General features: G+C 61.7%; 4 protein-coding genes across 6 annotated transcripts; 3 read left to right on the top strand and 1 right to left on the bottom strand.

Annotated features, from left to right (window-relative positions):
• The first annotated feature begins 70 nt into the window (after positions 1-70).
• On the top strand, positions 71-6,929 carry CHLRE_02g141706v5 (uncharacterized protein). 2 transcript variants are annotated; one of them, XM_043060107.1, is made up of 8 exons: positions 74-999; positions 1,589-1,684; positions 3,027-3,083; positions 4,038-4,079; positions 4,611-4,700; positions 5,182-5,295; positions 5,392-5,424; positions 5,761-6,929. In XM_043060107.1, exons 1-8 carry the CDS (start codon positions 100-102, stop codon positions 5,830-5,832), a joined length of 1,404 nt encoding a protein of 467 aa, XP_042927871.1. In that variant the 5' UTR covers positions 74-99; the 3' UTR covers positions 5,833-6,929. The 2 variants fall into 2 exon arrangements, with proteins under 2 accessions (XP_042927872.1, XP_042927871.1); XM_043060108.1 differs by lacking the exon at positions 5,392-5,424 and having other exon boundaries at positions 71-999.
• Positions 6,930-7,603: 674 nt separating this feature from the next.
• CHLRE_02g141686v5 (uncharacterized protein) lies at positions 7,604-9,756 on the top strand. Its single transcript, XM_043060104.1, has 3 exons — positions 7,604-8,404; positions 8,571-8,658; positions 8,808-9,756. The coding sequence occupies exons 1-3, from the start codon at positions 8,402-8,404 to the stop codon at positions 8,966-8,968; spliced, it is 252 nt and encodes an 83-aa protein (XP_042927870.1). The 5' UTR covers positions 7,604-8,401; the 3' UTR covers positions 8,969-9,756.
• Positions 9,757-12,103: 2,347 nt separating this feature from the next.
• Positions 12,104-18,564, top strand: CHLRE_02g141666v5 (uncharacterized protein). 2 transcript variants are annotated; one of them, XM_043060102.1, is made up of 11 exons: positions 12,104-12,175; positions 12,429-12,469; positions 12,534-12,682; positions 12,818-12,871; positions 13,087-13,116; positions 13,441-13,605; positions 13,917-14,138; positions 14,580-15,445; positions 15,669-15,767; positions 16,188-16,283; positions 16,486-18,564. In XM_043060102.1, the coding sequence occupies exons 1-11, from the start codon at positions 12,167-12,169 to the stop codon at positions 17,251-17,253; spliced, it is 2,499 nt and encodes an 832-aa protein (XP_042927868.1). In that variant the 5' UTR covers positions 12,104-12,166; the 3' UTR covers positions 17,254-18,564. The 2 variants fall into 2 exon arrangements, with proteins under 2 accessions (XP_042927868.1, XP_042927869.1); XM_043060103.1 differs by lacking the exon at positions 13,087-13,116.
• A 410-nt stretch (positions 18,565-18,974) lies between these two features.
• CHLRE_02g141646v5 (uncharacterized protein) lies at positions 18,975-22,703 on the bottom strand. Its single transcript, XM_043060101.1, has 5 exons — positions 22,414-22,703; positions 22,007-22,312; positions 21,376-21,484; positions 20,556-21,050; positions 18,975-20,098 (listed from the first exon to the last, which is right to left on the bottom strand). Exons 2-5 carry the CDS (start codon positions 22,012-22,014, stop codon positions 20,000-20,002), a joined length of 711 nt encoding a protein of 236 aa, XP_042927867.1. The 5' UTR covers positions 22,015-22,312; positions 22,414-22,703; the 3' UTR covers positions 18,975-19,999.
• Positions 22,704-22,765: the final 62 nt, after the last annotated feature.

Genomic DNA, 22,765 nt, shown 5'->3' with positions numbered 1-22,765 from the left:
GGACTGGAGGGATGTTGCGGGCACGCCACGCTGGACCGCCGGCGTCAAACAGTGTCCTCTGCCTGACATTCATAGTCAATATTCTTACAGATACTAACAATGCATAGTCAATTCGCCCTTTTAACGCGGAGCCACCGGCTCGCACCGACCACAACCCCCTGCGCGACACGCTCAATTGCTTTCGAGCGAAACTTGCATTATGTCCGCTCTTCTGCTGATAATGTCGAGCCTCAGCCGGTAGCGTCCACCAGCGAGCCGGACGCAAGCGGGCTGCGCCTGCGGCGACGGCTCGTCCGGCCTCGCAAGCCTTCTTCGCAGCCTCAGGAAGCGGGGAAAAAACCAACAACGAGCAAGGTTGACTTGGGTCTCGCTGCCGCCAGCGGCCCGGCGACCAAACAGCGGAAGGCCTCCAAACCAAAGCAGCAAGCAGCGCGTGAGGAGGACGACGAGGAGGCGCTATTCTTTGCCGACAAGGAGAAATTTAGCAAGACAATTCTCGATGAGACCAATCCTTTCTACCAGCCCGCGCTTACCGACGAGGACCTGGCGGAGGACCCGCCGGGCCACCGCTCCGGCTACGTCGCGGTCATCGGCAAGCCCAACGCGGGCAAGTCGACGCTCATCAACGCGCTCGTGGGCCAGAAGCTGTCCATCGTCACCTACAAGCCGCAGACCACGCGGCACCGCGTCATGGGCATCCTGTCGGAGCGCGACTACCAGATGATTCTCTTTGACACCCCCGGCGTCATCGAGAAGAAGCGCACCAAGCTGGAGGAGCGAATGATGGCCGCGGTGGTGCACTCCATCAAGGAATCCGAGGCCATCATCGCGGTGGTTGACTCGGCTGATAAGCCGAAGGAGGCGCTCGCTATGTTCCAGCCCGGCGAGGGATGGAACGGCCCGCCCATGGCGGTGCTGCTAAACAAGGCTGACCTGCTAAGCGAGGAGCAGGTGGACGAGCTGAAATCGTGGTACAAGGAGCACTGCCGTGCGGAGGAGGTGAGGTGGTGGGGAGGAGGCGCGGGCTAGGGCGCGTGGCGGGGAGTCGAGTTGGTTGGGTGGTGGGGCTGGGCTGGGTACGTGCCGGCGTGCCGGCGTGCCGGAGGCGGCTGCACCCTGGAACGCGGCGACACCCGACCATGCCAGGGGTAACCGCGTAAAAAGCAGGGGCTTGAGCACTTGATTGCAAGCAGCATGCAGCTTCTGTGGGGCTGCCGGTCGGTCATCCTGCCCACAGGCACGTCACCTGCCCCGGGGCATGTCGTGTCGGCACGCTCCACCCCTCCCCACCCGACCCCACCCCGCCCGCCTGATGCCGCCAGCCGCCCCAGGCGCCACCAACCCACACCTCACACCTCTGCAGACCCACCCCTACACACACGCCCTCCTGTGCGCCTTCTCACACTTGTCCTCTCTTCCATCCTTCTCGCTTGCCCCGCCGCCCCTCTCACTCCTCCCACGGCTTCCACGTGCCCTCCAGACACGCCCCGCCTCACACACACTCTTTCTCTCACTCTCACTCTCACTCTTTCACTCCCACTCTCTCACTCCTACTGTCTCACTCTATCACTGCCGTACGGCCGTGCAGGTGTTTGTGGGCAGCGCGGAGCACAAGGACGGGCTGGGGGCGCTGAGGGCGTGGGCGGTCAGTCGGCTGCCGGAGGGGCCCACGCTCTACTCCAAGGTGGGCGGCCTGGGTGTGGGTGTGGGGGGAGGGGGTGTAGATACCAGCCCACTCTAAACCAAAGCAAGCTAAACTAGTCGAGCACAGGCAGGCGGGTACACTCATGATTAGCTAGGAAAGGGGGTGGGGAAGGATGGGGGGACTTGTCCCAAGTCCCAACTCCTACGACTGGAGAGCTTTGCGGAGAGCGGAAAGGACTTGATGAAAGGGATTAACATGGATTGCAAGGGGTTGGGAACTTGGGATCCAGGGGTCAAAGTGGACTGAAAGGAGCTGGAGGTGAAGGGCCCACGCTCTACTCCAGGGTGGGGTAGTGGCCTAGTGGGGCTGTGGGGACTTGGGGGTCGGGTCAGGTCACGTGCACTCACACCCACACATCCACAGCGGCCCGCAAAGGCCTCCATGCATTCGCATGCACACATACAATAATAATAATAATAATCCCAACGCTGGCCCATAGGGCCTAGCATGTATTAATGGGGCAACGCCTTCGCTGATCATCTCTCAACCCAGTTCGAGAGAAGGCGGGAAGTCACCACGACCACCTTATCATTTGCCGGTCCTGCCCACCGGTGGGAGCGGGGTGGATTAAGCCCCTGGTGTCCTATCCATGTTCAGCTCGGATGATCTACCCTCACGGCTTTCGGTACCTGAGATCGGGGGATCAGGTAATGCCGACTGTCGGGCAACATCTCAACTGAAACTCTGGATCGATCCAGAGTCCGGCCCTTTGCCGGCACTTCACGACCGCTCTCTTATCTGACGTTAGCCACGGATGACAAGAACACGACTAAAGAGCCGTGCGGTCCCTGCGGAGCGCGTGTGCGTGCTTTGAATACGCACAGAGGTTTCCCCTGTACCGAATTTGGGGAGGATCGAACTCGGGTCTGAACCGACGTTACACACCAACTTATCGCTAAGCAACCTCTGCCGTGGTCGATGCTTGCACACATACACACACAGGCATGCACGCGCACGCCCGCGCCCACTTCTGACGCGGGGTCAACCTCCTTTCCAACCGCAGTACGCTCCAGTGCCCCTCCCCCTGCCCCTCCTCACACCAATGTCCCCGCTGCCACTGACCCCGCTGCCACTGTTCCCGTGGTCACGGCCCCCCACACGCACGCCAACAATAACAAGAGTATATCCCCCTCCTCCGCACTCTATGGGTTCTAAGTTGGCAACGGTTTGACTTGGGACACAATGGATGAACTACCGCCACACACAAACACACGCACACACACACAGTCCATAACTTCAGCTAACATCCGTAAACCTTCGCTTTGCTGCATCGCATATGCTGTCTTTGCGCATTGTTTTCCTTGTGCTCTTTAACACACAGTCCATCGTGTCGGAGCAGCCGGAGCGCTTCTTCGTGGCCGAGTGTGTGCGCGAGCAGGTGGGTGTGCGGGTGTGTGTGGGTGTGGAAGGGGGGAAGCAGGGGGAGGCGGAGGGGAGCAGGGGAATGGTGTGTGTATGTGTGGGAGCAGGTGGGTGTGTGGGTGTGGAAGGGGGGAAGCAGGGGGAGGCGGAGGGGAGCAGGGGAATGGTGTGTGTATGTGTGGGAGCAGGTGGGCGTGCGGGTGTGTGTGGGTGTGGAAGGGGGGAAGCAGAAGGGGAGCAGGGGAATGGTGTGTGTATGTGTGGGAGCAGGTGGGCGTGCGGGTGTGTGTGGGTGTGGAAAGGGGGGAGCAGAAGGGGAGCAGGGGAATGGTGTGTGTGTGTGCGTGAGCAGGTGGGCGTGCGGGTGTGTGTGGGTGTGGAAGGGGGGAAGCAGAAGGGGAGCAGGGGAATGGTGTGTGTATGTGTGGGAGCAGGTGGGCGTGCGTGTGTGTGTGTGTGTGGGTGTGTAAGGGGGGGAGCAGGGGGAGGGTGTGTGGGAGCAGGTGGGCGGGCGTGAGGGAGCAGGGGGAGTGTGTGTGTATGTGTGGGAGCAGGTGGGCGGTGGGAGCAGGCGGGCGGGTGTGCGGGGGATCTCAAGGGGAGCAGGGGGTGGGTGTGAGTGTATGGGGGGGGGAGCAGGTGGGCGGGTGTGGGAGCAGGGGGAGCAGGGGAGCGGGTGTGTGAGGGGAGGCAGGGTGTGTGTGTGTGTGTAAGGGTGGGGGGAGCAGGGGGAGGTGGAGGGGAGGGTGGGGATGTGTGGGAGCAGGTGAGCGGGTGTGTGGGAGCAGGGGGAGGGGCAGGGCAAGGGTGGGGATGTGTGGTCGAGTGCCGTATGTGCAATGGAGCAGAAAAGGGCAAGCCAGGAACAAGCGGGGACGAGGTGATAACACACAGCCTTTCAAACCTTACGAATCCCTCGCCCTCCTTTTCCTCCCCACTCTCATCCCCGTTCATCACCCTCCCCTCACAGGTGTTCCTGCATTGCGAGCAGGAGGTGCCGTACTGCTCCCAGGTGGGTGGGCGTGGGCGTCAGAGTGGGTGGGTGTGAGAATGGGTGGGTGTGAGAATGCGTGGGTGGTGGTGGTGGTGGTGGTGGTGGGGTTAAGGGTGGTTCAGGGGGTTGGGCGCGTGTTTGTGTGTGGTGAAGGGGACAAGGCAGACATGCCGTGGGGTGGGGCAGGCGGGGTTTGGCAGGGGCGGGGCACTGGCCTGGGGGCACCGCACGGCTCAGTACGGCTCAGTACGGCACGGCCAGGGGTGGTGGGTCTCCGTGGGCAGGGGCAGAGCGGAAACAGAGGGCCGGTCAGGGCGGCTCAGGGCCGCTCAGGGCCGCTCAGGACGCAAGTGGGCTTTTGGATGTGGGCGGCCGGATAGGCAACCGCATGCCGCCCCTCCCGCCACTTCCCACCTCCCCTTCTCAACTATCGTTCATCACCACCCCCATCTTCCCTAACGTGTCACGTAAGCTTAACGACTGAAATTCCCAAATTACTTCTTACCTCCATAACCACCCCCAACCTCCAATCAATCCGACCCCCAAAAGGTCCTGATCAAGGAGTTTACGGAGCGGCGCACGGCTAGCGGCCAGAAGGACTTTATCAGCGCCGAGATAGTGGTGGAGAAGGAGAGCCAGGTGCGGAGGAGGCGGGGGGCGGTTGCCACCAACCCATCTAGAAAGCAAAGGTCAAAGAGAGGAGGTTATGAAGGTCATGAAGATGGGGAGAGGTTGGGCAGACAATCGTGGTGAAAGAGGGCCAGGTGGGGAGGGGCAGGTTGGGAGAAGAGAATGAGAGCGTGGGTGGGGATGGGATGGGTGGGGGTTGAGGGACGCGGAGAAAAGACACGGTCCATGAGCGTGGGTCGGTGGGTGCGGGAGCACTGGGAGGCGGAGGCCAGTGGAGGGAGCTGGGTCCTCCCCTCCACCCGCAGCACCCAACACCCCACGCCTTCCAACCCACCACGCTCCAGCGCACCCACCCACCTCACATACGCATCCGCTGAAGGGCATCCTCGTGGGCGGCTCCTTGCTGCGGCTTCCCGACACGCGTGCCATACACACTGACACGCCACCGCACCCCCGCACCCCGCGCCTGATTCCCCCTCCGCCCCCGCAGAAGGGCATCCTCATCGGCGCGGGCGGCTCCATGCTGCGGCGTATCGGCGGCGCGGCGCGGAAGGAGATCGAGACCTTCCTGGGGCGTGGCGTGTACCTGGAGCTCAGCGTGCAGGTGCGTGGTTGGAGGGGGGGCGGGAGGGGGGAGGGGAGCGTGTGTGTGTGTGTGTGTGTGTGGCACGCGTGTCGGGGGTTGGGGGGAAGGCGGGAGGGGCGTGGCGTGTACCTGGAGCTCAGCGTGCAGGTGCGTGGTTGGGGGGGAGGGGCGGGAGGGGGGAGGGGAGCGTGTGTGTGTGTGTGTGTGGCACGCGTGTCGGGGGTTGGGGGGAAGGCGGGAGGGGCGTGGCGTGTACCTGGAGCTCGGCGTGCAGGTGCGTGTTCTATGGGGCGGGGTTGTAGATACCAGCCCAGACTAAACGGAGCCCGATGGGGGGAGTTGGGAGAGGGGGCGTGTGAGTGGGCGTGCATGTGTTCGTTTCCAAGCGTGTCTTGTGATCGTCGCCCCATCCTCATCATCCTCATCACCACGGCACATCCTGATCACTGAATCTCCCCCCCCCCCACACACACACACACACAGGTGGACAAGGACTGGCGCGACGACAAGGAGGCGCTGTCCAAGTACGGATACTTCAACCCCATGATCATCTAGTGGACACGCACGAGTCCAGGGCGCCCTGCACGAATCTTATGATCATGGCTGTCAAGACAAGTCAAGATATGGCATGTGCGTGTGCAATTGGAAGGATGTGTGTTTCCAATGTCAGTCCATAGTTCCATAGTCGCCAGTGGTCGAAGTGGTGTGTGTGGGGGGGGGGGGGGGGCGTGCATGGTAGGACGCCTCCCGCGTTCGTTGCTAAGTCACCAACGTGCCGCTTGCGCCAATTTGCCGCTTGCACCAAACTCGGGCAGGGGGTTGATGTTCGGATGTCTTCGCAAGTTGCCAATATGGCGAAAATTGTCATGCAAGATGGGGGCAACGAAACGTGGATCCTGCCGGCGAGGCCATCGCACGCCCGCAGACCCTGTTCCATGTCAGCGATCAAATGGTACATTCACAGACCCAATGCAAAAATCTGTACATTGGAGCGAAGCTTGGAAGGAGCCAGATCGAAGCCTTATGTCGACTGGCGCCCTTGGAAAGCTCGTGATGGAACATGGCAAGGGGCAGGAAAGCGTAGTCCCGATGTGTGTGGCTCCCACCCGTGCCCACATAAATGCGTAGCAAGAAGGGACAAGGCATTGGTGCGTCGTTCGCGCGCTGTTACTGTACCGACGGTAGCTGGCAGGTTGTGTCGATGTTTTGCTGACGCGCATTCCTCACGCTCCGGGCGCCCGGCCAAGGCGATAGCACCACACAGACTCAATGCGACGCCACACCGCGCGGATAGCATAGCCGATGCGCACCTGCAGGCAGTCGACCGGCGTCCACGGATGAGCTGTGTAGACGAGCACTAGCGTAATGCAACGGCGTGCAGCAAAACAATGGCCGGGCGACAGTGTGACAAGCAGGGGCAAGAACAAGGCGAAGCAAAGCAGAAGAGGGGCCCGAATGTGTACGACAATTGGAAAGCTCGTTACCTTGGACGTCCCGGTGACGTGCACATCCGCCGCAACGGAGACGGAGACGTGCCGCGCAGCCAACTCCTGTTGTTGTGTGTGGTTACAAGGTGGTGAGCACGACGTGCATTCCTGTCCTTGTAGAAACCGAGGCCCGGGCCGGGGGGCCCTTATAACGCCTGCAACACTTATATATGCAGCTAGTTTGGTCCCCGAATGGGGGTGCTTCTGCTCCTGTGCTCCCAAATGGCATCTAGTAACGCGGCTAACCTGGCCGAGGGCCTTCAAGCCCTCCGCAATGTGGTCTGCACCCACCCCACGCCCAGACATGAAGCCCCGGAGTCCCTTCTCAATTGAATTTCCCATACTTGCCATAGCGGCAGCAATTGGTAGCGAAATAGCTAACGGAGATGACTCTCGAACATATCAGGCGACCGCGGACCGGGCAGTCGTACGGCTGCTCCCCGGTCTCCACGGACCGGGGCGGACGCCCCAGCGGACTCGTGCTGGCGCATGCTTGCGACCGGCGCAAACGTGCAAGCCTTTACAGCGGCGCATGCAGCTGATAGGGCATGCATCAAACGGCAGTTCAGGCGTGTTTCCCCGCGTGTAGCCCTTAAGAAATGGAGCGCCGATGGTCACCGGGAGTACTGGGTTGGCACCAGAGCATGCCCCTGCTGTGCTTCCTGGTGAACATGACGCATGTCATTACCCTTAGAAGGTTCGCGGACGTGCAGGGCGCACGTTTCAAGCAAGTGCGCAACCATCGCACGCACATGCGTGCTCTCGAAGGCTCCCCAGGCCATGTCTATTTGCTTATGAGTATTGATCTATGTTTAAAACACATCACAATAGCGTTGAGGCTCACTTTCGGGGTCGCCGTTGACCCTACCTCGCCCTGGGCTCGCATGCCTCCGGGCACGCTGAAATGGCACAACGCTGGCCGCACAAGCTTTGCATTTGATACTCTAAAGCGTTAACGGCAGTCGGCCAAGCGAAACGAGCTGATTTCGAGCTTTGTGCACCCGACATTGGCCAGCGGACCGGGCCCGTACGATTCCCGGTCCACCCGCAGGGTCAGCAACCCGAGTCATGCTCCGTTAGCTATTTCGCTACCAATTGCTGCCGCTATGGCAAGTATGGGAAAATCAATTGAGAAGGGACTCCGGGCCTCCGAGGACCTGTTCTGCCGGCTGGACGCTCTAGAGAAATCGCACAAGCAACTACAGCAGAAGGTCGAAGAGCAGGGCGCAGAGCTGGAGATTCTCAAGTTGGGCGCGGTTGAGTACGCAAAAGTACTTCGCCGGAGCCTGCTTGAGGACGCATCCAAGTATATTGAACAGAAGGTGGAGGAGCGGCAGCCAGGGGAGGCGTGGAACGCGTACATCCAACGTCAGGAGTTGAGGCTGGGACCGACGTGGCTCCTAGACATCAGCATCCCCCAGGGCTGCGTCGGGCTGCTGCGCCGCGGCCTGAACACATCCTTCCATCACGGCTGCACAGCTGCCCACCAGCTGCGTGCCTACAACTCGCGTGTGTTCAATGAGACCTACCTGGCGGGCGTGCCTGAAGACAGCCAAGACCCTTGGGTGGAGCTGTTGACATTCATCCAGGCACAGGGCCTGTAAGCGGTGTGGCTGGCCCTGCTGCGAGTCGCAGGCATGGTAAGCTCGCAGGAGCGCATGAAGGCTCGGGCGTGGCACATGTAAGACATAGCCAGTCTGCATCGTAGTAGGGACTGCAGTGATGGAGTGATGGATTTGGGTCCTTTGCGCTCACCCCAACACCCAGCACCTGTCCCGCCTCACCCCAACCCCATCCCCCCAGCAGGTCGGCGACCACCTGCTGCCGCTGGCCACCGACATTTCAGCGCCGATGGAGGGGGCAAGCCGATGCCCAGCGGCTTCTGCGGGCCGTGGTAGGATGAGTGCGCCTAGGATCAACGTAGCGTCGCCGGGCCGCGTGCATATGTTAGCTCCGCCATCTGGCCCTACCTACATGGTTATGTTGCGTATTTCTAATGACACACCCCCATCCTGTCGCAATACTGGAACCCATATCCTACAGGATACCAGCGAGGTGTGGGAGCTGCCGCTGGAGGGTGCGATTACCAAGGATGGACTCGGAGATGGATCACTACTTGCGCTGCGTGCGGCCGCTGCCTGCGCCGGAGGAGGTTAACAGAGTGGCTTGCGCGGCCATATGAACTCCTGAGCGTTTTGTTGTAGTCAGACTGCTGTGGGCTGGGCTGCTTAGGGCAGCTTGCATGGCTTTTGCATTGGTGTGCATGCACCTCGGGCCATTTGACAGCAAATCGATTTGCATATTGCGGCCGTCAGTCACAAACGTATGTGGCTGTTAACAGGTGACCATGCATAATACTGTGTTTCCGAAGTGGTATAGACCTGGTGTTATATGAGTACGAATGTAGGCCGCTGCTGCGTTGCTACCTAGGGGGCCTTTGTAGGTCGCTGAGGGTCCATGGCCTTCGGCCCGCCCTAGTCTGCCCCGGCACCCTGCCATAGCCAGAGCAATGCTGTAGGGGCGCGCACAACTCAGCGCGCACAACTCAGAGCTAAAACCTGTCAACCTTCGGCTTGACAGTTAAAACTGTCTGTTGTACATTCATCTCGTGGTGCTTTTAGCAGGTACGGTAAGTACGCCAGCAGCTCCTTGTTGGAGGCTGTGTCGAACATGGCAGTACTTGTGTTATTACGATCTGGCACATGAACCAGGCCTGCACGACCCTGCCTGCGGTAGTTGCACGCTCCTGCCAACTCAGCAGGCAGCACTGCCGCTGTATCGCGCTGGCACAAGGAGCGTTACGGAGATGCGCTAAAGAAAATGCGAATGCAAAAACGACCAGTCGTTGATGTCACTGGTAGCAGGCAGCAGGAAAGGGGGGCGTGAGTGGCAAGGAGGAGCGCGCCTGCACATTACCTCGAAGGGGCGGTAACCGCTGAGAGAAAACCACTGTGGCCCCATGCCGCCGGTGCGACTGTAAGCTGTGGTGTACTGACTGCTGGGCTGTGTGCGCGCCGGGCTGTCGTGCCCAGGCCGGGCGGTTACCAACCTGAAAATTGCCAGCGCCACCGGTGCCCAGCACGACATGCAAGGGGAAGAAAGAAGGAGGCGTAAAGGAAAACCAGGGACGAGGCAAGATAGCAAAGCACGCAAAGAGCAGGGGCGATTAAGCGAGGCTGCGCGGTGCTGTGCTGAGGCTGCATGGCGGGGCGGTGGTCGCTGAGCTGGAAAGAACTAAGGAAAGGCACAGAGGAAGAGAGAAGAAGGGATGCCCCACACTTCGGCCCACAGAAAAAGAGCAACGCGCGCGTTGCAAGGTGCAAAACCGGTCGTACGGTGTGCGGCATGGGCCATGCGAATGCGGTGCCGTGCAACGACAGGCACAATGGACACGGGGCGGGCAGGAGCAGGACAGTGACGGGTGCGGACCGCATTGCGGTTCCCCACACCCGTCAAGAACCGGCGGCCGCACAGGGAGGCGGCGCCGGCCGGGTGGGGGTTACGTGCATGCAAGTAAGGAGATGCAGCCCCTGGATCCGCCGGATACCGGTGTCATGATCTCCGGGGGTGGGGATAGGGGTTGGGGACCGGCGGCGGCCTCCACACGTCCACAGCCCACGGTTGGGACCGACACCACTTGCGCTTCCCATTTCGTAGAATATGTCTAGAAATGCCTTTGCATAGTGGACGACGGAGAACATCTTTCACAACTGTGTTAACGTCTGGCTCCGTTCCAGGTGGGTGCATTTTGTGGGTTACGCGTTGTCGCGGCGAATGGCAGCAGCCTAGTTGCGAGCTGGAACACGTCCGCCCCTGCAAGCGGCAGCAGTCTCCACGACACTCGGACTCCGTTTGGCGTGCCGAATGCGGAGCAGCGTGGAGCGCGCACCAGTGTCTCGTCTCGAAGGTAACAAGTAACCGCATTGCCGCTGACACTAACTTCTTTCGTGATGTTTATTGCTAGCCTGGAGCTCGCGACGGCGTCTTGCATTCGCATTCACTAGCAAACACTTCGCTAACGTCTGCTGCCGGCAGCATGTTGGCGATTGGAGGCGACGGGCGGAGTCTTGGAGCACAGGGCGGTTGGGACCATGAAGGCAATGTACTTAAGGCAAGGAGGTGCGTGATGAAGGAGGTGCGTGGGCGCGCAGGTGGTGAAGGTGGTAGGACTAGGGGTTAGGCCCACGGTGCATGCAAGTAAGGAGATGCAGCCCCTGGATCCGCCGGATACCGGTGTCATGATCTCCGGGGGTGGGGATAGGGGTTGGGGACCGGCGGCGGCCTCCACACGTCCACAGCCCACGGTTGGGACCGACACCACTTGCGCTTCCCATTTCGTAGAATATGTCTAGAAATGCCTTTGCATAGTGGACGACGGAGAACATCTTTCACAACTGTGTTAACGTCTGGCTCCGTTCCAGGTGGGTGCATTTTGTGGGTTACGCGTTGTCGCGGCGAATGGCAGCAGCCTAGTTGCGAGCTGGAACACGTCCGCCCCTGCAAGCGGCAGCAGTCTCCACGACACTCGGACTCCGTTTGGCGTGCCGAATGCGGAGCAGCGTGGAGCGCGCACCAGTGTCTCGTCTCGAAGGTAACAAGTAACCGCATTGCCGCTGACACTAACTTCTTTCGTGATGTTTATTGCTAGCCTGGAGCTCGCGACGGCGTCTTGCATTCGCATTCACTAGCAAACACTTCGCTAACGTCTGCTGCCGGCAGCATGTTGGCGATTGGAGGCGACGGGCGGAGTCTTGGAGCACAGGGCGGTTGGGACCATGAAGGCAATGTACTTAAGGCAAGGAGGTGCGTGATGAAGGAGGTGCGTGGGCGCGCAGGTGGTGAAGGTGGTAGGACTAGGGGTTAGGCCCACGGTGTAGGCCTAGGGGAAGGTGTGATGGGGCGGGTGACGGCGCCCGAGATGCTGCCGGGCCCGGGTTGAGCATTCAGCGTGGACAAGCGAAGCAATAGGGCCCAGCCAAGTAGGTCAGCTGGCTTGTGCTGTTGTGCAGGTGCGGATTCGGCTGCGCCAGATGGGGGATTAGGCTAGGGCAGCTGGGGATCTCGGTAGGGATGTGGCCGGGCCAGGTAGGGGATTTGGCCCGGGCATGTCGGGATTCGGCGGGGCCAGTTATGGAATGCGGCCGGGCCGGCTGGTAAATGTCGCCGGGCCAGGTCAGATAGTCTCGCGGCTCAGGATGTGTGCCGGGGGTACACCCCCGGGATGTGGCCGGGCGAGCGGTCCTGCATCCCTCCGCTTCCCTTGACGCGGCTCAGCCCATTCCCCGCCAGCTCCGGAGCTCAAACTTCTTGTCTCGTGCCTGTCTGCTTACCTGCCTGACCACTACGCCCCCTGGCGCCTTTCACACATACTGATGCGGCCATACGACCGCGCGCGAGCATGCATGGCATCGGTAGGTGGCGTGGGCGCGACACGGATCACGCACCGCAGCGCCCAACTATCGCCATTCGCTTGTACACGGGGACTTCAAAAGTGATGAACTTGAAACTGCGGACACACACTCTTGATTCTGTGACGCATTCTTTGAATTCATGCACCCTCTCGGTTTCGATTTCGACAAGGATGGAAAGGGAACCGTGGAGGACTCTAGGTTAAAGGGCGCTGACAGCGCAAATTATACCAGACCTCTTAAAAATGCTTTACAGGAGCTGGCTGAGCTCGAGGAGGAAAGTCTGCGAATGGAAGGGTAAGTGCCTGGGGTCTTTGAGCCAAGCCATGCGTGAAGTCATGTTGCCTGATGTTTGATGCAGGTTGATAAAATCCGTGCTGGCCGACTCCCAAAAGGCCCAGGCCGCACAGCTCGCGCTGGAAGAACTGATTGCAACACGCGCGAGTTTAAAGGCTTTGCTCCTACAGCAGTTGAATGAGGAGGAGGAGCTGCCAATTGCGCTCCCGCAAGGTAAGATGCAAGGCTGGGCTTGGTTGCTTGGAAATTCACTCTGCGCCCGCGGTTAGTGGGCTGTGTACGTTTGCGCATAGCGGAAGGTGTGCGCTATGTAGTGACGTGTAAGCTGACTCCTTCCTGTCAAGCCAGGTGTGGACACAAGCAAGCCGGGCGTGGAGCCGCAACACGACGAACAGGTTCCCGGTAAGCCCGCGTGTATGCGGGGCGGGCATGCATGTGCAGCTATGGTGCACGGTGTGTACGCGAGCGTGTCTAGTCGAAGGGTAAACGTGTTAGAGAATAACAGAGCGCACATAGGAGAGCTGCGCTTGTGCATCAGGGGAGGTTGTGCCCTCCCGTGTTGTGCATTATGCACACAAAGAGATGGTCCCTGTCCCTGTCGGGTCCCTTCGGGCCAGGTCCCTGTCGGGCTCGGACTGTCCCATCCGGTAAGCCAACAGCCGTGTAGCATACGCTGTTCTCGGGTTTGCAGATCCCTAGCCGGACTGGCGCCTCCTAAGCCAACACCCACATAGCGTTCAGCTCCTATGGGTCCTGGAGCTTGGGGAAATGGGAAACAGTCTCGGCTGGCTTGGAAAGATGCAAGGGGCTGCTCTGAAGCTTGGGATGCGTGGCAAAGACCAAGGAGTGCAACAAGAGCGGCTGTTCGTTGTCAACGACTGAAGCTGCTGTATGTTGCTGTGGACAGCCTGTGGGAGATTAGCTGGAAACGAACCGTCACCTCGCTTTTGCACCGCCCTTTTGCGCTGCAGAGCAGCAGGAGACGCGCTATCAGTTCGCGTCCTTGAAACAGTTCCTGCAGAAGTTCCGCCCACCACCATTGCATCTGTCGTCGTGCGTCTTGTCATCGTCGCCTTCCACTCAGACGGACGTTCAGCCGCCGTCCAAAGTACTGGATTGGCGAACGTTTGAGCAGGGTAAGTAGTGGGCCGTGGGCGCGGGGGCAGGTGGAGAGTGATGCATATGGTGGATGCAGTGGCGCCGGGGTGGGGAGGGGAAAGGTGTCAATGCCGCCGGGGTGGGGAGGGGGAAGGTGTTAACGGAAAGAAATGGAACCGTGTATGGTGTGCCTCCACTTGTTGTACAGCGAGCCACGACCCTCGTGCGGCGTCAATCACATCACAGGCGGCCGGCATACTGAAGGCTTGCCAGCAGCACTTCCCTCTCACTTTGTTTCGTCAAGGATGCCAAGCCGCAAGTAGGATTTTCACTTCTGCTTACCTCGCAGAGTGCCAGGCGCTGCTGAATGCGGTCGAGGAGAGCGGTCCTGCCATTGCTTATACGATGGATACGCCCATGGACTCGATAGGCAGCGAGGCGGAGCTGCAGGACCAGCTCCTGTCGTGCTTCCTGAGGCCGCTGCAATACGCCTCCAAGGCCTCCAAGGCCTCCAAGTCCTTCGTGTGCGGCCGCATGCGGCCTGACGTGGAGGGCCTGCCCGCCAGCTCAGGTTAGTTGGCGTGGATGGATGGGTCGGGACTGCGGAGCGTGTTCGTACGGGACTTTTGCAGCAGTGCGTTTGTACGGGACTTTTGCAGTGTGTTTGTACGGGACTTTTGCAGTGCGTTTGTACGGGACTGTTGCAGTGCGTTTGTACGGGACTGTTGCAGTGTGTTTGTACGGGACTGTTGCAGTGTGTTGTACGGGACTGTTGCAGTGTGTTTGTACGGGACTGTTGCAGTGCGTTTGTACGGGACTGCGCAGTGCGTTTGTACGGGACTGTTGCAGTGTATTTGTACGGGACTGCTGGCTGGGTGAATGGGCTATTGTTGTTCTGGATGGGCGGGATGACAGCAGAGAAGCTAGCAGCACGCCTGCATGCCTGTTGGGACCTGCAACCAACCCTTCTTTGCCCCTTCATTATTTGTCGCCCGCCGCCCTGGAGCTCCAGGGCGCCTGGATTTCCTGCTCCTGTCCGCCGACTGCAAGACTGTGCTGGTTGCGGTGGAGGTGAAAACGTCAGCCGAGCTCTGGGTACCTGCCGGCCGCAGCATGCCGGATGCGTACGACGCCGCGGACAAGGACAGCGGCGTTGCGGAGGCCGTACACCAATTGTACGGCTACCTTGACCGCGTGCCGTACGGTGTACTGCTGACGGACAGGCAGCTCGTCTGCATGCGGCGCGAGCACACCCAGCTGCTGTGCAGCCCCAGCATTCCGCTGACAGCAGCAGCAGAGCCGGGCGAGGCGGCGGCGGCGGGCGGTTGCGGGGCGGGCTCGCTGACCGCCGCGGCAGCGCTGTACTGCACCTTGAGGATGTCCCAGGCGTGGTGGGCGCAGCGCCGGCACCAGCGCCGGCACCAGCAGCAGCAGCAGCAGCAGCAGCCCAGTGGCGGCAGGCCAGGCAGCGGCAGGGATGACGCAGCAGCAGCAGCAGCAGCAGCAGCAGCAGCAGCAGGCAGCCACCAGCAGGGGGGATCCGGACACGTACAACCAGGGGTCGCCGCACAGCCGCCGGGCTCAAGCACGATCATGGGTGCCGCCGTGGCGACTGCTGCTGCTGCTGCTGCTGCTGCTGGTGGTGCCGCGCCCGGCGGGCCCACATCGCCCCCGCCGGCGGTCGTTGCGGAGAGCAGGTGCACCACCAGCCAGCTGTTCCCGGGTTACAGGCCTGACCCGCAGGTTCCGGGGCACACGCCCCGTCGCCTGGCGGACTCGAGCTCGGCCGTGGTGTTGGAGGGGGCTGTGGGCGGCCTGCTGGCAGCCGTGAAGCTGGTGGACTTGTGGCAGGGGTCGGAGGGCAAGAAGCTGCTGCAGGTATGTGGGTGGGTGGGTGGGTGAGGGTGCGTGTGTGTGTGTGTGTGTGTGTGTGTGTGTGTGTGTGTGCGTGTGTGTGTGTGTGTGTTTGTGTGTGTGAGGGCGGCCCGCCCTCGGCTTGGCAACGCACGCAATGAAAAAAGCGTTATCGCCGGCGTGATTACTTCTCGGACTCCTTCAATCCACTTTGCTCTACTTTGCTGTGCTCTGCTCTGCTCTGCAGCACGAGGCCCGCATGTACCAGGAGCTGCAGCCGCTGCAGGGCAGCTACGTGCCGCGACTGCTGGGCTACGGCTACTGCGACGGCTGGCAGTACTTCCTGGTGCGGGGGGTGGCAGGGCAATCAAGTACTAGAACTGCTTGGCACAAGGGCAAGATAATCTAAGAACCGGGAATAAGTAGCAACGGCTGGCAATACTTCCTGGTGCGTGGGGTGGGGTGGCAGGGTGCGTGGGCGTGGCAGGGTGCGTGGGGGTGGCAGGGTGCGTGGGCGTGGCAGCGTGCGTGGGGGTGGCAGGGTGCGTGGGGTGGCGGGGTGCGCAATCACATGCTGCGGGGGACTGCTTTGGCGCACAACCGCACGTGGATGGGCTAGATGGGTCCGAGAACCGGGGTTCCATACCAAGTGAGTTGAGTGCAAAGTGGGACGTACCAGGTATCCCATCCAATGCAATCCTGACCACACTCCGTCTTCTCCCCCCCCCCGCCTCTAATCATGAACGTAACCCCCCCCCCGCCTCAGGCCACGAGCCTGGCGGGTCCGTCGTTGAACCGTGAGGCCGGCTGGGCTCTTGGCGAGGAGGCCACACGCGCGGGGGCGCTCGCTGCCCTGGACGCGGTGCGTGGGTGCTTTTGCGACGGACTCGCTCCCCTGGGGTTAGATGATCAGTTCCTTTCGCACCGCACATGCATGGTACACAGAACATTCTTGACTCCGTCTGCATGCATGCGCCAAGCACCAACTGATTCATTGGAGTCCTCTGCCCCGCTGCTGTGTACGGTGCGCCTCCCTGGCTCCGTACGCACACACACGCGCGCAGGTGCACGCGTGCGGTGTCCTGCACGGCGACATTGCGCTGCGGAACATTGCGCTGGCGGCCTCGCACTGGCAGCCGAAGGGCATGGAAGGCGGGGGTGCTGCTGGCGGGGCCGGGGCCGGGGGCGGGGGCGGGGCCGGGGCCGGGGCCGGGGGCGGGGGCGGGGGCGGGGCCGGGGGCGGGGGCGGGGGCGGGGGCGGGGGCGGGAGCGGGGAGGGAGGCAGCGCGTGGCAGCAGGGGCCGTGTGTGGTGCTCCTGGACTTTGGGTACGCCACGCCAGTGGCCACGGCGGCCGAGGGGTCTGGCGAGGAGCCGGAGGAGCTGTTCCGGAGTGAGCGGCAGGAGCTGCAGCAGCTGCTGGAGTGCGGGCCGCCGCGGCCGCCGACGGCAGACGCAGCCTGGGGCGGACAGGCGGCGGCGGCTGCCACATCAGCAGCAAGCAACGCCAGCGGTGACATGGCATGCAACCAAGGAGAGCTGCTGGAACGTGCTGTCTCGCCGGACGTGTGTGCGGCGGACCCAGCAGACGGTTTGGTGGCAGCAACGGGGCCCAGCACCTTTCCGGCCGTGCCCAGCTGTAGCCGCAGGCAGCAGCGCGTGTGCCTCCTGCCAGCACCACCTCCATCCAGCAGGCCGGGCGCACTGCTGGGCGGCGGCGGCTGGCGGCGGCAGCTGCAGCCGCTCGTGCCGCGCAGGAGCCAGCACTCGCTCGCCCAGCACCACAGCGCCCGCAGCGCATCGCGTGCGTCGTCAGCAGTGCGGAGGCTGTAGTCAAGGTGGGTGGGTCAGAACAGCTGACGTCCAGTGTGTGCCTACCTCTGTGTGTGTGTGTGTGACTCCATGAGTGAGGAAACGTTTGGCCTGTACTATTGAACTTGCATAACGAGAGGAATGGACGGGAGCTTGCGTTGGGTGATGGCACTCCTTGCTTGGCTTCAAAGCGAGGCGCTCGGCCGATGTGGTGCGAGGCGCTCGGCCGATGTGGTGCGAGGCGCTCGGCCGATGTGGTGCGTGGCGCTCGGCCGATGTGGTGCGAGGCGCTCGGCCGATGTGGTGCGTGGCGCTCGGCCGATGTGGTGCGTGGCGCTCGGCCGATGTGGTGCGTGGCGCTCGGCCGATGTGGTGCGTGGCGCTCGGCCGATGTGGTGCGAGGCGCTCGGCCGATGTGGTGCGAGGCGCTCGGCCGATGTGGTGCGTGGCGCTCGGCCGATGTGGTGCGTGGCGCTCGGCCGATGTGGTGCGTGGCGCTCGGCCGATGTGGTGCGAGGCGCTCGGCCGATGTGGTGCGAGGCGCTCGGCCGATGTGGTGCGTGGCGCTCGGCCGATGTGGTGCGTGGCGCTCGGCCGATGTGGTGCGTGGCGCTCGGCCGATGTGGTGCGAGGCGCTCGGCCGATGTGGTGCGTGGCGCTCGGCCGATGTGGTGCGTGGCGCGGCTACTAACCGTACGATTTCGGGAGCTAGCCTTGCATTGCACGCCGGTCTGGTGTATTAGAGAGTGTAAGGCTGTGTGCTGATGTGCGTAGTTAAAACGGTTTCCGATGGGTTGAACAAAGACGTAATTACCACACGTGTGGAACGTACGATACTCGGCGGTGCTGCTGGCCACGTGCGCGTGGTGCTTGCCCAGCTGGTCTTGCTCTTGTGTTTCGGATGGCGGGCGGGTGGCTAATAAAGATAGGCAGCCGCTGGCACGTATGGCGGGCCAGGCACCGACTGCATGCCTGCGCCGTGTGTGTTTGGCAGCGCAACGTCGATGACCAGCGTGTGCATGCATTCTGCACCCTACGGGACTTCGCCAACCTGCCTTAACACTGTCCCATCGCACATCAACAGACAACACTCACCGGCGCCGGGGGTGTGCGATGGGACAGTGGTAAGGCAGGTTGGTGAAGTCCCGTAGGGTGCAGCCCATTCCCAGACCCCAGAAGATGGCAAACACCTTGGTGTGCCAGAAGACGTAGAGGCGTCCAGAGTTGGCAATTGGATTGGGACCGCCGCGGGGGACACGGGCCTCGAGACTGCCTGCTGGTGTATAACTTTCGAGGCTTCAAATCCTTGAATCTTTGTAAGCACCCGTTCGCCATTCGTCGGCCACTGTGTGCTACCGTAAGGCTGGCTAGCTCCGCTTATCGGCCAGGGCAGGCATCCACCATACGTCCATGCTTGCCCGGGTTGGCCTGTTATCGAGACTGCTTTCAAGACAAACAATCCCTATGGCAGCCAAAGGACCAGTTACGCCCTGCCAGGCCCCCCGGGTGGGATGGATCACGGGCCACCTCGCCAGCGTGACGGGGCTCGGGGGGCCGTGGGGCATGCATGCCGAGCGCCCCTTTACCGTGCGCATGCGTAACGGGCCTGTTACGGACCTGTATATAAATGCGAACTGTTAGGCCCGGTCAGGAGTGCACCCAGGTTCAAGAGTACCGGTATAGCGGCAAAGCTGGATGCTGGCTCGCGTGCGCTCGTGTAATGTACGAGAGGAAAGGCGAAGCTGTCCAACAAGTCACAAGGGGGTTGGTTACCGCAATGGTGCCACTGGCCCAACAGGCAAGGACACCACGCAACAGCTGTACTAACCGTACTAACCGTCCAGGCCTCTCCACCGTTGTGCTCCCTGGCTTCCTTGGCTTCACATGTTCGTCTTCAAAGCATTCTCGATAAACGTGCCCCAAGAGGCCCTGCTGGACAGCAAAGCAGGGATGCCAATTGTGCAGCCCCTCACACACATACGGTGCCGTATGGTACAGTGTGTCAGCCTCGCCCGCACACCCTACCTCATCAGGGTGTCTTCACTCTTCCCGATGTCACATATCGCTTCCCAATCCCCATGTCTTCGCTGCAGCAGCTGTAAACAATTCCCTTATTCCCGCCCCACACCGATTGCGCCGCCTGCACCCTCTGCCAACGAAACCCCGAGCAACCCCCCCCCAAACACACACACACACACACACACACACACGTTCAGAGGGAGCCTTTACAACTCAACAAACACTCCGTGTCATCAGTTGTTGTTGGCGGTGTGTCGTGTGTGCTATCGTACACATTATCGCACACAGCCTCTTACGCATCACCCAAACACTGCCGAGGCAGCCAAGCCCCCACTAACCCCACATGTTGCCAGCATACGGACTTCATGCCCTCGTGCAGCAGGGCTTCAATTCAGCTTCTGCTTCTCAGCATCTCAGCTTTGGGATGTCTGACTTCGTTGAGCAACAAAGCGGTGCAAGCGCAGCAATCGCCGAAATCATCCTTAAAATCGCTATCCCTAACTCTTGCGGGATTAAACATCATAAGGATAACTTCGCTGTGGCTGTGCTTGCACCTATCTACCCAAGCCTGCTCCCACGTCGTAACCAGGGGAGGACGGCCCCTGCTCCTGCCACCCCCACTGCAGCTGCTGCCACTGCTGCGGACTCCCGCCCACTGCCACCTCCAACCCCACAGCTGCTGCCCCTGCTCCTGCCACTCCCACTGCTCCTGCCGCTGCTCTTGCCATCCCCACTGCTCCTGCCACCGCTACTGCGCTGCCCGTGCGAGTGTTAGCGTCAGTCGCCTCCGGGCCCTGCTCCATTTGGCGGCCGAGGTGTCGTCGAGCACGTGATACGGCAGCGGCAGCTGGTTTTGGTGCGGGGCGTGGCGTGGGATGTGTGGGATGTGTGGAGGCAGGGGCGTGGGGCGGGGTTTTGGTGTGGGGCGTGGCGTGGGGCGTGGTGTGGGATGTGTGGGAGGTGTGGAGGCAGGGGCGGAGAGGGGGAATGAAGGGAAGGGGCGGTAGGGGTGGGTGGGTTAAAGGAGAGGGCGGAGGGAGGGACGAAAGAGAATACCACACACGCCCCACAGCCCTTCTAACCCCTCATGTGACCTGTGGCCGTCGTGTAACCCACACGTGCGGACGCAGCCTCTCAAGCTTTGTCAAGAGTCATCCCCGTAGTGGTCGAACGTGCTCCTTGCCACACATACACACAACATAGGCGCGCACCCCGTTCTATCTGATTCCGTTTCAACACAGCAACACCCTGTGAAGCCCCACGCACAGCATGCAGCCTCCAAGCACGCCACGCACGCCACGCACCTTGAGTAGGCACCTGCCCGGCACGCCCACGTGCAGCTCCCCATGGCTACAGCCAGTGCCACCGCTACTGCCGCTACTGCCGGCGCCCGCAGCCAACAGCAGCACCTCCACCTCGCCCGGGCCCTCCGCCTCCGGCAGTAGCACCATCACCTCTAGCTGCTGCCTGCTACTGCCGCTGCTACTGCCGCTGCCGCACGCCCCCTCGATCTCCCGCAACGTGTACGCCGGCTCCGGCAGCGCACCCCCCGCAGCTGCTACAGCCGCTGCTGCAGCCGCTGCGGCCGCCGGCTGCTGCTGCTGCTGCTGCCGCCCTGCTACAGCCGCCGCTGCTGCTGCTGTTGCTACAGCCGAGGCGCCGCCATCACTGCTGACGTCATCGTCTATGTTGTACAGGGAGCCGGCGGCCGCCGCCAGCGCCGCCGCGTGCTGCGAGGCCACCGGCCGCGCCGCCGGCCGTGCGGCGGCGGGTGCCGAGGGCGCTGGCCGTGGCCCGGCCTACACGCAACACGTGTGTGTGTGTGTGTGTGTGTGTGTGTGTGTGTGTGTGTGTGTGTGTGTGTGTGTGTGTGTGTGTGTGTGTGTGTGTGTGTGTGTGTGTGTGTGTGTGTGTGTGTGTGTGCTAAAGAAACAACAACGTTGCATGGGGGCATTGGGAAGGAAGAGGGCGGGGACACGGGCGTAGCGTACTACTCGCCCGCCCACGCACCCACCCACCCACCCTGCTTTGTAGCCGTGCCGACCCACACACGCCGCCCCCCAACCCCCCCCCGCCTCCCCTCCACAAACCCCTCCTGCCCCTCCCCCACCCCCCACCCCGCACCTGCGCCTGCAGCGCGTCCAGCTGCCGCAGTGTCCGCTCCGCGTTGTCGCCCTCCAGTGCGTCCGGCGTCAGGTGCACCAGCTTGGCCCGACCGCCGCCGGGCGCGTCGCTGCAGGCGGCATAACAGCACGCGGCATGAGGGGCGGGGGGCAGTGCGTGTGTGTGACTGTGTGTGTGTGTGTGTACGAGCGTGTGTGTGTGTGTGTGTGTTGTGTGTGTGTGTGTGTGTGTGTGTGTGTGTGTACGCTGAAGGAGGAGGACGCGCAGATTGGGCGTGGGGGGTGGCGGCAGGTGGGCAGGGCAGGCAGGGTGGGCCGCGGACGTACGTCACATGCACGCACATGCACACGCACACGCTGCGAGGGGCGGTTGTGAGGGGCGGCTGTGTGCTGTCACAAAATGTGGCTGTGTGCTGTCACGGGGTGTGGCTGCCGCTACGTCGCCACAGTACGGACGCCGCCATCCGTTAATACAAATGCCGAACTCAAGCTCGGCCACGTCTCAGCCAGAACCCAAAACCCCAGCAGTCACCACACATGGGTGATCCCATAATCGCCACCAGCCCTCGCAAACTTGTTTTAACAAAGAGCACTCGCCCTGCCCGGGCGTGTCACGAACGTGTGGCACGCACCTGACCATGAAGTCCTTTCCCCCTTCGAACTTCCCGTCCCCGCGGCTGCTCCCCGCTGCGGACCCCGCGCCAGCCAGCGCCCCTTTTAGAGCCGCGCCAAAATTGAACCCTCCACCGCCGCCGCCACCGCCGCCGCCGCCGCCGCCATTAGCACGGCTGCTGCTGCTGCTACTGTTGGCCTTGCTGGTGCCGGAGGGAGGGTGCTGCTCCGTAATTTTCTTGCTGCCGCTGCTGCCGGCTTGGCTGCCGGCCGCGGCATCGCCGGATTTACTGGCTGCATTCGCCCCTGACTGCTTGAAAGTGGATCTGTGATTGGGCGCGAGGTGAACCCAGGGTGAAGGGCTCCCGGCACCGGGCAAGTTGAGTGATAGAGCGGGGGCACGCGGCACCTGGCCACGGCGACGCACCTTGAAAAGAGCACGCGTCCCTTCAGCTCCGCGGGCAGACCGGAAGCATCTATATGCACATAGTCCGGTGCAAGGGGCAGCAGCGGGTCCGCGGCCATAGTCAAGGACGGTCTAGAAGAAGTCGGTCAAGTTGCACGTTCTACATCAGCTCAGAGTCTTATATTATGAAGTTTTTGCGTCATTATGTTCATGAATCAATACCAATACCTATTTTACGGTAACGAGCAGAGCATGAGCTCTGAATGGGTTTTCTTTCCAAACAGCTTCAATGCAGTTTAGTCGCTGTCACCTTTTCCCCTCAAACAATATGACAGTAGTCGAGAACGCCAACTGAGAATGTATACGTCTGGCT

The sequence above is a fragment of the Chlamydomonas reinhardtii genome, chromosome 2 (genome assembly GCF_000002595.2).
Source record: "Chlamydomonas reinhardtii strain CC-503 cw92 mt+ chromosome 2, whole genome shotgun sequence".
NCBI classification, from domain to species: Eukaryota; Viridiplantae; Chlorophyta; class Chlorophyceae; order Chlamydomonadales; family Chlamydomonadaceae; genus Chlamydomonas; species Chlamydomonas reinhardtii.
Note: the sequence above shows the minus strand (reverse complement) of the source record. Positions and strands in the feature narration are given on the sequence as shown.